The sequence below is a fragment of the Desmodus rotundus genome, chromosome 5 (genome assembly GCF_022682495.2).
Source record: "Desmodus rotundus isolate HL8 chromosome 5, HLdesRot8A.1, whole genome shotgun sequence".
Classification (NCBI taxonomy): domain Eukaryota; kingdom Metazoa; phylum Chordata; class Mammalia; order Chiroptera; family Phyllostomidae; genus Desmodus; species Desmodus rotundus.
In genome coordinates, this window is record NC_071391.1 from 24891910 (window position 1) to 24908670 (window position 16761).

At 42.7% G+C, this 16761-nt stretch overlaps 1 protein-coding gene across 4 annotated transcripts in view; it reads left to right on the forward strand.

Annotated features, from left to right (window-relative positions):
- MPPED2 (metallophosphoesterase domain containing 2) overlaps positions 1-16761 on the forward strand; it is a 158166-nt gene that overhangs the window by 69347 nt on the left and 72058 nt on the right. For all 4 annotated transcript variants that reach the window (XM_053924918.1, XM_053924919.1, XM_024558934.4 and 1 more), the window contains exon 4: positions 13111-13336. In XM_053924918.1, the coding sequence (XP_053780893.1) occupies positions 13111-13336 (226 nt within the window). The remainder of the gene's footprint in view (positions 1-13110; positions 13337-16761) is intronic.

Genomic DNA, 16761 nt, shown 5'->3' on the forward strand with positions numbered 1-16761 from the left:
ATTGCGTTTTTAACTACTGCAAGCTGATATCTTTGTCTCCATCTGCCTTCCCCTCCCCAAAAGTCCCCTTATAACAGATTTTTAAAATCAGATTTAGTTTCTCAATTGCAACCAAACAGTATTCCTTGTGAAGGATGTAACTGGTGCCCTCCTCGGGTAAAATAAAAATAGGATTTTAACACTTTAAGGCCATCTAGAATCCAAACTTGAGGTATTGCCTACTCACGTCCACATGATTCTTAGCCAGGGTAAAATTATTGCTTAATTATTCATCATTTGATAAGTAATTATTAAAGCTTTTGGGAATGGTAAGATGCATCAGACATAGTCTTGGGGTCTCCTAGTCCTGAGGTCTGCAGTCAAGCAGGAGAAGGAGCCCCTGTAGATAGTCTCATTCTGTGAACTGCAAGCACTTGGCAAGCTCAGGGCCAGGCGGGATAGGAGCGGAGGAGTGGCTGATGGCAACCAGATCCCCAGAACTGCACACACCACACACAGGGAGTTCGGCCTCTTGTCTCTGGGCAGTAATAGGGAATCCAGGATGATTTTAAAGTGGCCGAGTGTGTGTGTGTGGAGGGAGTATATGTGATGAGATCTGTGTTGTAATAAGAGCCCCTCAGCTTTAGTGTGTAGTATAGATTAAGCAAAGCGGCCTCCTAGGAAGGAGTATTAGTTTGTTTGAGCGTCCCCAACAAAATATCACATGTTGGGTGGGTTTAAGCAACTGAAACTTACTTTTTCACAGTTCTGGAGGCTGGAGGTCCAAGATCGAGGTGCCAGCATGGCGGTGTTGTGGTGACAGCCCACTTCCTGGCTCATCAAGGGCGCCTTCTCACTGTGTCTTATATGGTGGAGGCAGCTAGGGAGCTCTTCAATAAGGGCATTGATCCCATTTATGGGGGCTCTACCCGTGTGATCTAACCTTCTCCCAAGGGCCCCCGCTCTCAAATACCATCACATTGGGGATTAGTGTTTCAACACAGGCATTTTAGGGGGACAAACGTTCAGACCATTGCATATGGGCAAGGAGCAAAGATGTGGGGCGTGAAATAGGCCTCGGGCCCCAAGGCCCTGATGGACATTGCACAGACCCTTTCTTCCTGAGGAATTACTCTGCGTGCCTCATGCTACTTCATCCCAGAGGGGAGCCTGGTGGCAGTTAGGCCACAGAGCTATTCCCAAGGAAAGAGACCAGAGGCTGTTGGAAGTGGTGTTTCAATGAAGCAGAAACCTGATTTGATTTCACACCCCCAAGGAAGTCTTCTTCTTTGTAGTTTCTGATTATCTGGGATTTGTATTACAGAATTTTGTCAGTGGATGAGCAGGGAAGAAGCAAAAATGAAAGAGGAAATGACTGTGGTCTCCATTCCCTCCATCTCATTGCTCTTAACTATTGATCAGAATAACCTTCCCCAAGAGATTTCTTTTAAATCTTTACTCTGGAAATGCTTCGTTAGAATTTTGAGTTATAAAATAGGAAAAGTCCATTTTACTGGATTTTGCTCTATATGGCAAATTTTGCTCCCTGTGGCTTCTTGTCCAGAGTGCAAATTATTAAAATTGACATAGGATGTGTGTGCAAGGTAATACCCCCTTTCGTAGGCTCTTCTCTAAATTTCAAGATATTCTGTAGAGTGGATTAGATTATGCAGTGAGTAGGGACTCTGAAGAGAAAATAGAATTGTGTATTGATGCCTTCAGAAATATTATTTGATGGCAATAAAATATTCTCTGAAATTCCCTTCAGAGGAGAGAAAATGGAGTTTGTTTGCAGTAATTGCATTTTCTAGCATTTGCTCTCACACTTTCCAATATAAGCCAATTGGAACCTGGGATTTGGTTTTGCTTATTGGCGAAAGTACCATGTAAATTGATCTGTGATGCATTTAAAGAATATGCTTTTGAAAGTTTGGAAATTGAGATGGGTTTTTCTTATTAGATTTCAAGAGTATTAGGGTTCATTTCTATATTTTAGTCTAATGTAATATTAGCCAAATACGTTCTTTTTCAATTTAGTTTTAATCAAGTTCCAGAAGACCATTTTCATCGAGCCCCAGTGGCACTGTTAAGGCCAGGATTTTATTTCCATTGTCAACCCTCTGTTCTGGCTGCTGCGGGCCAGCCCCGCGGAGTCACTGCACACGGATACCCTGCACTCATCTGCCCAAACACGGTTTCGGTGTGCAGAAACAATAGCGGTTACTGCGGAAAGATGTTTTGTTACCGTTTGCGGGGTTAAGGTGGGGAGGGAATCTAAAAAGCCTCAAAATGGTTCATTTCCTTTAAAGAATATGGCCTTTATACCCAAGTTGTTTTTATTTAATTTGATTTTCACCATACGTAATGGTTTAAAATGCAAACACATAGGGTTTGCATTTGTTCCGCTCATTATTTGGTAGAATAATTGCCACTTGTTTTTATAATTATTGCTGGAAGGAACACCTTTCCTCAGTTGCTTTTTAAAGGCCTTGTGGGGGGAAAATCAGCAACATAGTATTCTTCAGCTCACCCTAGACTTTGTCAGCGAACACTCCTAGTTTATTAAAGATAATTCATGGAACATTCTTTTAAGGTGGTAGGAAGTAGGAGATAGACCGCTTTTCCTGAAAGAAGTTACAGTGCCAACCAGAGGACAAGTGAAATAATAATAATAATAATAATAATGGCAACGACAGTCATCTTTTATGTGTCAGGTTTGTATTAGGTCCTTTATTGATCCTCCTCGATCTGCCTATCAACTCTGTAATTAGGTTGTACAATTATCCCAATTTTTTCTGGTAAAGGGAAGGTTGAATAACATGTTTTGAGTTTGAGTTTCATAGGTGGCAGGACCAGAAATTTAGTCACAAATCTGTCTGACGACAGAGCCCCTGGTGTTTTCGTCCTGCCATCTGTCCCTCCATGATAATACGACCGAGTGATGTGAACATACCCACAGCTCGTTGGGAGGAGACTCACAGTGTCTTTACCAGCTCTTCCTGGGACTGTCCAGTGGACCCTGAACTGGACCCAGTTTAGGAGAGAGTCTGTCCCAGTGGAGTTTGTTGTCTGGGATGTAAGTCTTTCTTAACAAGGCAAAGCCCTCCTTTGTAAGGAGGAGGCTGGACAAAATAAACTGTGAGGAGACCCCCTATGGTTCCAGCCAGATCCTAATACTCAAGTATAATTGTAGCCGCACTGCAGTGAACAGTTATCGCCACGGCTTCACAGGTAGAGATAACGTGCTGTGCTGGTCTGGGTGGCAGCTTAGCGATACCCGTTTGGGAAACCAAGAGGATGTTGTCATTCATTTTTACTACCTTGTGGTTGTCTTTTACAATGTATGAGTTTGAATGAGTGTTTGTGTGTGTGTGTGTATGTGTGTTTGGGTTTTTAAGTCACAAAAAGTTAGGTTGGAATAGGTTATGGTTGAGACAGGAATGCATGCAAGCAAGTTGCTGCTGAGCGAGAATCAAATCTCTGAGCTGTCTTCAGGTCCCTAGTAGTTAGGAGTACTGGTGGCCTGTCCCTTCGTGGTTTATACTGCTTAGTACGTTACATGTCACCAGTACCTTGTACTGGTGACTTCTCAGGTCCAGAGGGGGTCTGCTTTCCTCCGGGGGGGGGGGGAATGGCCTTTTGTCTCCTTTGTGTGGATTAAGGCTTAAAACATCTCCTGGTGCCTTGGGATTCTTTTTGTGGAGGAGGTTGCAGAAGAGAAGGGAGTGTTTCAGCTGTGGCTTCTTACGTTAGCCCTAATTCCTGCAGCAGACCACTGGGCTTTCCTTCAGCATTCCTTACTTGCTCCTGGGTTTCTTCTGGCTCCGTCCTGGCATTATTGTAATATAGTTTTCTGTGTTTAATATTTCTTAGACTTGGTTTCCCATTGCAAGCATGGAAGAAACCCTAATGCATGAGTTTCAGAGGAGAAGGTAGCAGTCTGAACCTGCTGTGTGGCTCCATCAGCAAGTGTGAGTATTAACGTTAGAGCTGTCAGGACTTGTGAAAATTAATGGAGCCTGACGGGGGACAGACTGAGGTCAGAGACAGAGCTTGCCCTGATTGAATGTTTCTGGTGGCTTTGCAGCCCAGGCAAGCGAGTGCAAACCATGGAGCCGAGAGGGATTGCTGGAGGTTCATTCATTCACTTAACAGGTAGGCAGTGGGCACCAACTAAGTGCCAGGCATTTTTCTAGGTGCTAGAAGTACAGGAGGGAGAGGTTACAGCTGAGAAAACCCTCTCCCTGTCTCCAGGCTGGACTTAGCTCTTCTCTGATATTAGCCCCTTGTAATCATCAGTGGGGGGATTTAGATGACATTGCATAGTCACAGAGTTCTTCCATCCTCATAGCCAATGGGATTTTTTTTCCCGTTTGTTCTCCTGCAAAATTTTCTGCATGGCCAGTTTTTAAGTCCAAATTATTCTTCCTCAGTCCTCAGTGGGATATAGGGATTTTAAGAGTTTGAACATTCTCCCTCTCTGCTAGAGTCACAATATTGAAAATATTATAATAATTTTAAACAGAAAAGAGTGCTTTCTTTCCTCTACCTTGGGGGTATAACGAGGTCCCATTATAACACTGGCATAAGGGAAGAGTGTTTGAAAACAGGCCCCTGGCCTGCCCCGTGTAGGCCGAAGGTTTCAGAAATTCGATCGATCGTAGCATAGCTCTTTTGGTTAGCATCAGCCCCGTGATAATAGATCTGACCATATATCTGTTTTATTCTTTTTAATCTCAGAAAGGTAGTTTCTTTCTACCACACTGGCAAGGAGAGTGAACCCAAAGGCCGTGCCTTGTGAGTTTCATTTTCCTGGGCATCTGAGATCCACAGCAGGTTCTTTTTCCGTCCTGTCTTCTCTGTGTTCCTTCCTCCTTGCTACACAGTGAGGCGAGCTTTATTTAGCATGAGGGCTGTGTCACAAATATCTTTGGTTTTCTTGTTACTTCTGAAGAGTCTATAATTTATAGTTTATAATTTAGGAGTATGAAGGGGAATGGGCATAAGGGTTGACGATCTTGCAATTTATCACCTTTAAACAACTAGGTTTTCTTTTACCCAAACCGGCAAGCGATGTTTTCTTTGGGATGCTCCCCTTCACAAAGAACTACTGTTGTACTGTGGTTCTTTTCTTTCCTCTTGGTGTAAGCAGAATAAATAGGAGATAGCAATCAATTAGCCTTGCATATCAGATCCCCGATAAAAAATGGGTCATGGGGAAGGTAGTATCTGTCATCAGCCACAACCTGATGGCCATTTGCTGTCCCTCTCTCCCACATCCCCCACTCCTGAGGAATGAGGAGTACGGTGCAGGGGCCATCTTCCTGCAGGTGGCAGGGAGATTCCCAAGAAAAGTGACTATTCTGGAGTTGACTTTGGATTTTGAGTTGACCTGAACTTGACTTTTCTACAAGAATACATTCTATAATGACTTGCAGCAGAAAAGTAGGCTTCCGTTGTATGATACTTAATTCTGAAAAACATTAATTTTTATCGATGATGTGTCAGGGGAAGGGGAAAGTGAACAAGGGATCTTGTTTGGCCGAAGCCGTGCTTATATATGTTTAGTTTAAAACGGGGATACACGTGTGCCCTAGTCCTCATTGCTCCCTATTACTTCTGCCTAGTCCAGTTCGCATTTTTGTTTTACCTCTGTGGTTCCTGTAGGCATTTGGGTTTATTACCTTGACTTTGTATTCTCCTGTCCTAAGCTCCTCCTAGTTCTCATAATAGAGCCAACAAGGTGTCAGATTCTGGGACCCGCAGAACGTGGAGCAGAGGAGCAGTGTCTCCTCTTCCTTCAAGTTGGGGACCTTCCCTTCTTGGGTAGGCTCCCACATTCTTCTGGGAGCGAGCGGGTGAGAAATTACACCCGCAGCCGCGGGAGCATTTGGGGAATGCCTCAGATGAGCCAGGATTCGTGTTGCCGCCGTGTGAGGCTGCCATGGCTTGATGTGCCCCGGAGGAGAAATCCATGACATAGGCAGGCAAACATCTAGACTGGGGAGTTCTATCTCACGGCATCAACAAGAAGGGCCGCGGCTGCCTGGAACTAGAGGAAAGATCACCGTAGAATGGCATGAGGAGGACTCAGATAGGCCTGGGGCCAGACTTCATGAGCCTGCTCAAAATTTGGAATCACCTGAAAGAACTAGCACAGGAGGCAGAAGAGCTCTTCTCATCCCCCTGCTGCCACCAACTTGGCCTGTGACTTTGCTCATCGAGTGACCGCATTCCCTCGCACTCAGTCTCTTCATCACTGAAATGGAATTGGACACGTCCGTGGTTTTTCTTCTTAATGTTTCTAAACCAGCAGTAACTGTCTTCAAATGGAATCTTTCCCCAAACCGTGAAATGAAGGAAAGCAGTGCCGCTGCTGTGACCCCGAGAGCAGGTCCCTCCCTGCCGGGCTTGTGTGCCCTGCCCCAGCCCCGCAGCTCCTGGGCACAGCTTTCAAACCACCGGATCAGCCTGTCCCGGAGGATCCCTCTGCCTCCTTGTGCTGTGATTTATGGGAGCCACTTGAAGTGACAGATTAAATGTCCAGAATTTGATAAGGGAGGGAAGCTGACCTTGACACAGTTCGCTGTGCGTTTGCTTTAAAGTTGTTACAGATTTATCAGACACGTGCTCACCTGAGGATCTGGAACTTTACTGAATACTGCGTTCCTCTCCCCGCACTCAGAGAGCACTGCCCCATTGGATTCAAGGAAGATGTTAGGGACGCCCCAGATCAGCAATAGAATCTGGATGTTCTCTGTCACAAGATATACTAGTCATTGTGAATGAGAGGCCAGCCCTGGCACGGACTTTTTGGTACTCAGTAAATATTAGAAGGGTTGGCTCATGGGACAACCAAAGGAGGAAAAAAGTGATGTGTTTAGGGAACACATTTTGCAAGATTAGAATCATCTCGTCAGAGGTGGCTGGGTTTGTACTGTGCACAGTGTGAAGGCTTCTGAGGCCACCCACCTTCACCTCTAGATCCCTGTGTCTTAATGACCTTAATAGGCCTTCTGTTAACTCGAAGGGCACCTTGGACCATGCCAGTTTCTGGCTTTGGAAAATCCAAGTTTTCATTTCCATCTTCAGATGCTTGCCTTTGAGAATAGTGACATTGTGCCATATTTTCTTGGAGAGCAACTGGGAAGTTTAATCATTATAATAATCATCATAATGCAGCTACTGAGTGATTATGAAGTGCCAGAAATGATAGGTTCTTTATATGCAGTATCTTGCTGGGGTAGTAGCACTATTTTCCTCCTGTTTATATTTCGGGAAACTACAGTTTAAACAGTTGTTGGAGATGACTTGGCTAGACTGGATTTGGGGGCAGAGAATAGACACTTCAGGGGGACAACATGACACTGGTTTAAATCTTGTCATAGCCCACGATGACAAGCTCAGTTCCTGGAATTCTAAGGAAGCTCCTGGCAAATCTTGTAGAGGTTTACTCATTCCTTCACTTACTCACCAAATACTAGTTGTGTGCCTGCCATTGGGTTGGTGTTGAACTGGGTACTTTCTGTCAAACAAAGAACCACGGGCCATGCTCCAAGCTTTCAGAGACCGCCATTTGGACGCCACTTGGATGGTACTGAACTGGGTACTTTATGTCACAAAGAAACCCAGGCCATACATACTCCATGACATCAAAGACCTGGCAGACTAAGGAGAGACAAGTCATATGCAAAAAAGCAAAACTTAAAAAAATGGAGTAAGAAATAATTAACATGCACTAATTGTTTTTATTCCACATCATGCATGTGCTTTAGAAGCTTTTTCTCCTTTTATCTTGAAAATAACCTGTGAGTCAAGGGTGCAGTTATGACCCACGATTGCAGTGCACATTGGAGAACATAAGGAGCTGTAGAGCACAATGAAGCCATAAACTTAGTGGAATTCAAGGCTGGAGTCCCTGCTCTTAACCCCATGATGCTCCTATGGTTAAATTGTCAGAGTTTAAACACTGAGTCACAAAGAATCGAAATGTGAGACATACGGTAAGAAAATGTTAAATAATATCCATAGAAGTAAAGATGAAGAGGGAGAGTATAATGAGTCGGCTGGGATGAAGAGGGAGCTGAGGAAGAAGAGGGAGGCAAGGAAATGTCAGAGAGGGAAGAGGAAAATGAGAGTGCAACATCAGTAATCAAGGGAATTGATACTTTGAGGGACGGGGTGCCTCTGTGTGTGATCAGTGGAGGTGAGAATTGAGAACAAAGTCTTGGCTTTGGCTATTAGGAGATTCTTATTGACATTCCAGGATAAGCTCTTGGAAGAGAATAGAAACAGAAGCCAGATTTCATTGGGTGAATTCTGATTAACCATGTGTCTCTAAGTTGCTAATTCTAATAATAGTGTGGGCCCATCAGGCAACACAAACATGAGGAATGGGACAGATGTGAGAAGTGATAGAAAGTGGGGAGGTCTGTGGCAGACTGAAGGTCAATATCACCTGAACTTTTACTTTTCCCAAATAAGCTAGAGCCCTGGCTGGTGTGGCTCAGTGGGTTGAGTGCTGTCCTGCAAACCAAAGGCTTGCTGGTTTGATTCCCAGTCAGGGCACATGGCTGGGTTGCGGGCCAGGTTCCCAGTATTGGGCATGTGAGAGGCAACCACACATGATGTTTCTCTCTCTCTCCTTCTCCCTCCCTTCCCCTCTCTCTAAAAATAAACAAATAAAATCTTTAAAAAATAAACTAGAAGCCCAGAACTCCTGATTTTTAAATATTAGTTCAATTTAAAAAAAATGAAACACAGTTGAGGGCCAACTGTAATATATCTATGGGCTGCATTTGGGCTACCAGTTACTAGCTCCTGGAATTCTCTATCCAGAAGCGTGTAAGTGAAATGAGGAAGCATCTCAAAGAAACAACAAAGTTAGGGATGGTTTAGGGTATTTTTGAACTCTGCATCTGACAAGTTGGCTAAAACTATGAACAGTAAAATGACAACAAACTCACAACTATCAACAACTGAACCTAAAAAACAAAACAAAAACAAAAATTAAGCAAACAACTAGAATAGGAACAGAATCACAGAAATCGAGATCACATGGAGGGTTTTCAGTGGGGAGAATAGGGGAAAAGGTCATGGAATAAGAGGCATAAATAGTAGGTACAAAATAGACAGCGAGAGGTTAAGAAAAGTATAGGAAATGGAGAAGCCAAAGAACTTATATGTTCAACCTGTGGACATGAACTAAGGTGTGGGGAATGCTGGTGGGAGGGTGAGTTCAGGGTGAAGGGGAATATAGGGGAGAAAAAAATGGGACAACTGTAATAGCATAATCAATAAAATATACTTAAAAAAAAGATGAGACAATGCAAACAGTGATAGGAAGCTAAGAGGAAGAAGTAAAGATAGCCTACCTTGAGGTTAGAGGACACATTGTTTGCCAAGTGGAGAGTTAAAAGGAGCCTGGCCCTGGCTGGTGTGGCTCCATTGGTTGGAGTATGTCCAGCAAACCAAAAGGTTGCAGGTTTGATTCCCAGTCAGGGAACATATCTAGGTTTCAGTTCAGTCTCCAGTCGGGGTGTGTATGAGAGGCAACCAATCTGTGTTTCTCTCTTGCATCGATGTTTCTCTCCCTCTCTTGTCCTCCCTTCCCCTCTCTGTAAGCATGTCCTTGGATGAGGATTTAAAAAAAAAAAAAAAAAGGCCGCCTGGCAGCCGGAGAGGAATCTGAAAGAGTTTTGTGGTGACTGCTTAGGGAACAGACAGCAGCATGAATGTGAGACATTTAGAACTGCAGAGTAGCAGTGAGGACACAGCTGATTTGCATTATTTTCTAGTTTTAAGTGAGCATCTATTTATGTGATACCACCAGGCAATACAGGTACATTAAAAGATATGGATTAGAATGAGTCTTAATTGCTGTTCCTAAAGTTTGTGGTTTCACTGTGGTCTGTAGCTCCAACCCGAACTGATAATGGACTGATTTCCCACATTTTATTCTTACTTGCTCCCATCATCACATCTTTGAATTATCTATACCGTTACTTGACCAGTAGTTTTCTTTAAATTATTTCATTTTATGTATAGGGTTGGGCAAAAGTAGGTTTACAATTGTAAGTATATGAAACACACACTTTATTCTTGTATTGTTATTTATTAATTATTTTCCATACAAACAACTGTAAATCTATTTTTGCCCCACCCTGTATAAAAATCGAAAAATGAAAAATAGAAAAATGAACAGACATTATTTGCACTGTTATATTGTATTTTTTCAAATATATATTTTTGAAACATCCAAAAAACTATTTGACATTTTGCCAAAAGTTCATCCCCATTTTCCCTAAAATGATTTTGTATGTCACAAGGAGAACATATGTCACATCTTGGGAAAGGTGGAACTTGTTAGTTATAGAGTTCTTTAGGTCATTCAAAGCAAGAATTTTTCCATGTTAGAATAAGTGGATATGGCCTTGATATATATATATATTTTTTATTCAGGCAGGTCCGCTTCTATGGATTGTTCTGAATAAAATACAAAGCAGGCACCTTTTTGTTTGATGCTATTTGAATACAAAGAAGTTTGGAGCTTGACTGCAGAGCCTCCAAATTAATCTGGTAGGGAAAGAAACTCGAATGCCATCAAGTAACAGATTTGTCAGCTGCCCTGCTTACACTTTTCATATAAAACAGAAAGGTTGGCAGATTATAGATAAAAGGTCAGTCCAGCAGAAAAAGAATATATGTCAGACAATCTCATAACATAGGTAGCAGAGAATGGAAGTTGAAACTACTATTGGATTCTCAGAAAGAGATGAGTTTGTTGGCACCGTGTAAATTTCATCACTGTGTCTGCGGCTGTTCATTTTGGTGGCTATTCCTTTATGTCCAGTCTCCCAATATGATTTAAAAGACACCGAGGAGTCCTGTCTTCCTGAGGAAGATTTACTTTGCAGCAGTTTTACTTTTTTTTTCAAACGGGTCTGAAGGGCAAACATGTACTTCCTGTTGTCCTGTCTCCCAGTCTCACCCATGCCGTCTCTGAACCAAAGCTCTAAAGTGGAAAAGGCAAGAAGCCAAGCCCTTTTGCAAGAGCATTGGTGCAAAAGCAGTGAGTCCATATCGTGAACAATTAAATTGGAACTGGGCAGCCACCGCGTGAGCTGTACAAATAGAGTTGCTCAAAGATTCATGCCAGTAGGACCTGCATTGGGACAAATTACTGTCCACAAAAATGGTCCAACCTTGGGAACACAGGTGAATCTAGGGGTGTGGTATTAGGCCAGTGGGGTCACAGAGCCGTGATATTAGAGTTGTGGGGCATCTCACAGATTTCCAGCGTGGGCAGTGCTTGGAATTTGCAGCTTGTTAATACATCTTTCATCTGTATTTTAAGTGCAAGGAATTGTGCAAAATATATTCATTCTATCCAAGTAGCTTGCAGTATGCATTGCACTTCTTATTGCCTTGTGCTAGTGCAGATTATAAACTCACACAAACATGTACTTGAGAGAGGCTTCCTATTTTCCATGAGCTGTGTCCCCCTTGCAAATAACTGAGGCCAAAGGCATGTCACAGCGTCGTGGGCTAGTAGTCAAGGATACCCACTGACACTTGGCCACAGCGTTTTCAGTTTCATCTGCAGTGTTATTTACTGACTGCTTTCATCTCTCTCTCTAGTCTCCCCATTAACCCACGTGCTAAATATGCAATTTTATTACTGTTAGAAACATAAAAAAGTGGAAGCTGAAGTAGCATTCCAAAGCATATTCTGGCAATCTTAAAAATTGCTTCAATATTAGCAGATATGTTTGCATTGTGCTGCTTGGATTATTGGGGGCTTCACAGTGTAATTGCTACAGTTTGCATTGCTGAAATGCAGGTGGACCCATGACAAAATGTGCTCCCTGCCCCTGAAAATAAATACAACTCTCTTCCCCACTAAGCTTCATTAATTAAATCATTGACTGAGGCTTGCTGGTAAGGACCAAATCTTTACAACAAGTGTATCCAATTTCCTGCTAGTGGTAACTTTCATTCTTCCTGGAATCGCAGGAAACATTAATTTTTCGTTGGACCCAGGAGTCTCAGGAAGCTGGAATTATAGGCATTATTGTCCCACCCTTTTTCCTTTCAAAATGAAATGAAATGAAATGAAATGAGCAGCAGCCCAGCGGTGAGGCTTGAGGGATGGGTAATGAAAACGAATAGAAAGGGCATTAATTTCAGGATCGGGACAGCTGCCCAGCACTATCTCCCTTTGGATTTTGGTTCTTATAGCATCACGGTGAGTTATTAATATGTATGATCTGTACTTTATTCAAACATTATAAATCTATGCAGAAGTCTGGTGTTTGGGTTTTTCTTTATAGCTTTCATTCTTCTTCCCAGAATTATCTCATTTCGATCGGGAAACTTTTGCATAAAAAGCACACACCAAGAGCTCACATTTCCATACCATAAATATTAAAAGGGGGTTAAGCTTTACAGTTTCTTCTCCCGTCCCCAATGGGTGGAAAGTTAGCCTTCAAATGCAGGGGGAGGTATTATTAATGTTCTTTTTATCCACAAGCCAAAAGATAAACTTTAACTTACAATATGGAATTGCACTATTTTACTTACGTAAATTGTGGAATGCTTGGCTATGCCATGTCTTTTATATGAAGGGTATGCTAAAAATCTAGCAGTCATCTGAATTGTTAAGAATAGTTGGTTTGCTTATTTTTTTATTAAAGTAGAGTTGACATACAATTTATGTTAGTTTCAGGCATACAACAGAGTGATTCTATGTTTATATGCCTAACGATGTCATCTACTTGTTTTTTGAGAACCAGACCAAGTTCAGACCTTTTCTTTTAAGGAATGTGATTAAAGTGCTTTTTGCTGAATTCATCACAGTGAATCTGTAGCACACAGAAGAGGGAAATGGGACCAGAAAACTTAGTGTCTTCTTAGTAGCTTTTTAGCTTCTTAGCAGCTTCCCGTCTCTCGTTTATTGTCATTTTTGTTAGCATAAAGGAGTAGTCATAAATTTTGGTTCCCATGGAAATATAGAGGAATGCACGAGCTATTTCATTTGGGTATACCGTCTGTTAATCACGCAGTCTCGGCTGTTGTACTTCATGATGGGAAATGAACGTGCTAATTGGTGCTCTTTTTTTCTTATTTCAGGAAACCTGCCATATGAATATAAAATAGTGATTGCTGGGAATCATGAACTGACATTTGATAAGGAATTCATGGCAGACCTCGTTAAACAGGACTACTACCGTTTCCCCTCTGTGTCCAAATTGAAACCAGAGGACTTTGACAACGTTCAGTCCCTCCTGACAAACAGTATTTACTTACAAGACTCGGAGGTAACTGTGAAGGGATTCAGGATATACGGTGCACCTTGGTAAGTGTCCGTGGGAACCGTCTCGCCCTGCATTTTTGTTTTCTGTTCAGCACGCAGAAAGCCTGGCGCAGGCTTGGGTTTTTTAAAGGAAAAGGATAAGCTGGAAACAATCCTTAGTGCTGTATTTCTGACGGGACATGGAGTCCGGCCCTGCTAGGCAGGGCTGTGTTGGTTGTTTTCATTGTGATGCAGAGGTCTTTAGGCTGGCGGCTGTGGGTGTGGGTGGGGCTTCAAGTGTGTCTGTAGGACACAGAAGGATTTGGGGGAAGGGCACCATTGTTCCTCTTCACACAGATTCTGGGGCTCTGGACTTTCCCTAGCCTCAGGCCACTCATTTCCCTTAGGGTTTCTCGAACCTTACTACACATCAGAATCACTAACTCTGAAGAAATACAGATTTCTGAGGCCCTGCCCATCCAGACTGTGGTTCTCCTTCCTGAAGTGGAGCCCAGTACTCTGTATTTATCAAAGCTCCCCAGAGGACGCTGATGCCCAGACCCTTTGGAAGTCACGGGTTAAGAGCTCAGTACTCGAGTTCTCTGCACTGAGATCACCAAAGTGGAAGCAGGTGCAGATTCTCCGGTGCCAGACAAGAAGTATTTTGACCTTGGCTCTATCAGCTCTATCAGAAGCTGATTCACAGAGGTTGAGCCCCAGTTTCTGCATCCCCAAGGGGGTGGAAATAATACATCCTTTAGAGGGTTATTATGAGGATTAAATTAAGTGACGTTCGCAGTGGATTTAGAAGGGTACCTGGTGGTTTGCTTAGGATAATAATTTTCTGGCCTTGGATCTGCCACTAAGTATTTATGTGAACTTGCACCTTCAGAGCCAGTTATTTTTTCATCTTCAAAATGGGAGTGTTAGATCAGAAGGTCAGTGTTAAAGAAGTCTTGGGTTTTTATTATTTATTTACTTTTCAAGCGCTCTATGTGTATGTAGAGCAGAAGAATTAACTTTTTACTTACCCAACCTGGTGGGGTAGTCCAGTCCTGCCCTAGGAGTTGAGATGAAGGCTGGAGTAGGAGAAAGTAAATTCAGATTGGCCACCCCACTCAACAGTTCGGTTTGTCCTCTGTAGAACAGCAAGTTGAAACATTTCCTATTTTATTTGGCATCTGAAAGGACTGATGAGCGGATACAGGAAGTATATTCGTGTAAAAATCAACCTGACAATGATTGTGAACTCCTAGTTGAGCTCTTACCCTATATGCCAGGCACTACTCTAAATCCTTTATATCTGTCACCTGATTTATTTCAGATACCTTTAAGAGATGGGCGCTGTTCTGATTCTTATGTGGCAGATGAGAAAACTCAGGCACAGAAAGGCCAAGTGACTGCTCAAGAGTCACAGACTAAATGGGAGCATCCAAATTTGAGACTGGCGACAGACAGGGTGCACGAGGTGGCTGAGGCGCCGTGGTCACTGGTGGTTATTGTCTGCAGTGGATTTACCCAGCTTTAGTGACACACTAGTTCATTTTTTTAATATGTGAGGTGGTAAAGGGAAAAGAGAACAAAGAGTAGAAATTAGTCTTATCAAACAGGAATCTGAAAAAGGAGCCCAGGGTGGTGTTGGATGTTGATATTAGCATTTCCGGGTAAAGAGGAGGGGAGAGAGAGAGCTGTCCCAGCTGTCCAGCGTGCTCCTTAATGACTGTCTAGTAGCTGAGGAATGACCTCTGATGGACAGAGAAGTTATGTGGCGTTACGATCATTTTTTCAATAACTTCAGATGATCTTTGAAAAATCTTCAAAGGGCACTGAAGATTGAAGGTTATTCCAGAACAAACAGGACTTTCTGAGACCCCTGGATTGGTAGTTGCCGAAGTGGTGAGAGCCAATAAGACCCCTCCGTAGTCGGAGCAGATCCAAACCTGTTCAGGGTCCGGTTTAGCTAAGTCAGACTATGGCCATGATGGATGAGGGAGCGATTTTGGATCCTGGGGCAGATCTTGCAGCATCTCAAAAAATTAAAAAACAAAACAAAACAGTAATTCAAATAATGTGATGTGATGAGGGATAATTTTTTTTTGGTGGTGGTACAAACTCGGACAAAGTTTACGTCTGAACTGGATTCATATTATTCAAAAAATTTATTTTAACATTGGAAAAGATGGTAAGGTGAAGACAATAGACACTATTAGCCCTCTGACATGTTTTCCTGAGGTTGTTTTACACACAATTTTTTGGGATTTCCAAAGAGTCTGAACTACTTCCTACCTAGTGTCTCCTTACAAGAAGGGAGATCTTTGTGTGGAATTTGCCTCACCCAGAGGAATTGTTGCTACTTTGTCTTTTGACTAAAAATGCAGAGGTTGACAGCAAGAAAGTTTCAGTCTCATCCTGTATTTTGGAGGCATCAGTAATTTGGATCTTACTGGGAAGATCTTTTGTTAAAATCAATATCCCCAGGACTGTTGATAATCTGAACCTTGATTCAGGAATGCCTACATGCCCATTTCTCTGCCGGGAGGACAGATTTCCCCGTATCTCCCCCTGGTTCAGCCCTGGGACCTGGGGCGAGTTTCTGGACACCTCCACGTGTCTGTTTTCTCATCTCTAAAGAGGGAGATAGCAACATTACGTCCCTCACATGGTTGTCAGGAGGGTAAGTGAGTTAACGCATCCACAGCACGCAGAACACTTCCTGGCATCCTTGGAGCGTTTGATAACTGGTAGCCGTTACTGACAGAGTGGGGTTGGTGTTTCCGGTCTCCGTTATCCCTCTGTCCAGTTCATACAAAGACCATTGCACTAGTGGTCAGATGCGCTGGGTCTATCCCTAGTTCAGCCTCTACTGATTGGGTGACTCGCTTAACTTCTCTATTGGTAAAAACAGGGGCAAAGTCAGAATCTTGCAGGCACGCTTATTTTAATGTCTTATATGATTTTTAACCTCTTTCACTATTAGGAATTTAACTGGAAGGCCAAGTTACTATCTTTTTCCCTTCAGAAGTTAGGTTTTTCCATTCCTGAGTTTTGCTCGTAGGTGAATGCACGCTTAGTAACCTATTAGACATGGCAACCCCCAAATAGTGTAGACTGATGTGAGTTACATGCTTTTCTAATGACTTTTTGGAGGAAACACTAAATTCTGGTTTGCTGATAGTGCTAGTGGTTTGAATTTTTTAAAAAATCAAATAAAAACCTTGACACTAAGGATTTCCATTTTCTCATAGTTGTCTCAAAAGTAATTGCCACCTGACCAGGAAGGTAGCTATGACTCCTGTATCTAAAAAATGTGGATTGTGACTTGGTCTCCTATAGAAAGGGCAATTCGTTACGTGTTTATAACTTGGAGCATAGCTGAGAGCTTTCTGAAGATCAGGAAGAACGAGAGCAGTGGCTCCTGATTCACAATTTAGCAGGAATCTGTATGTGGAAAGTGACTTACAACACGGCAGCGTGCTCGTGTGTGTTTA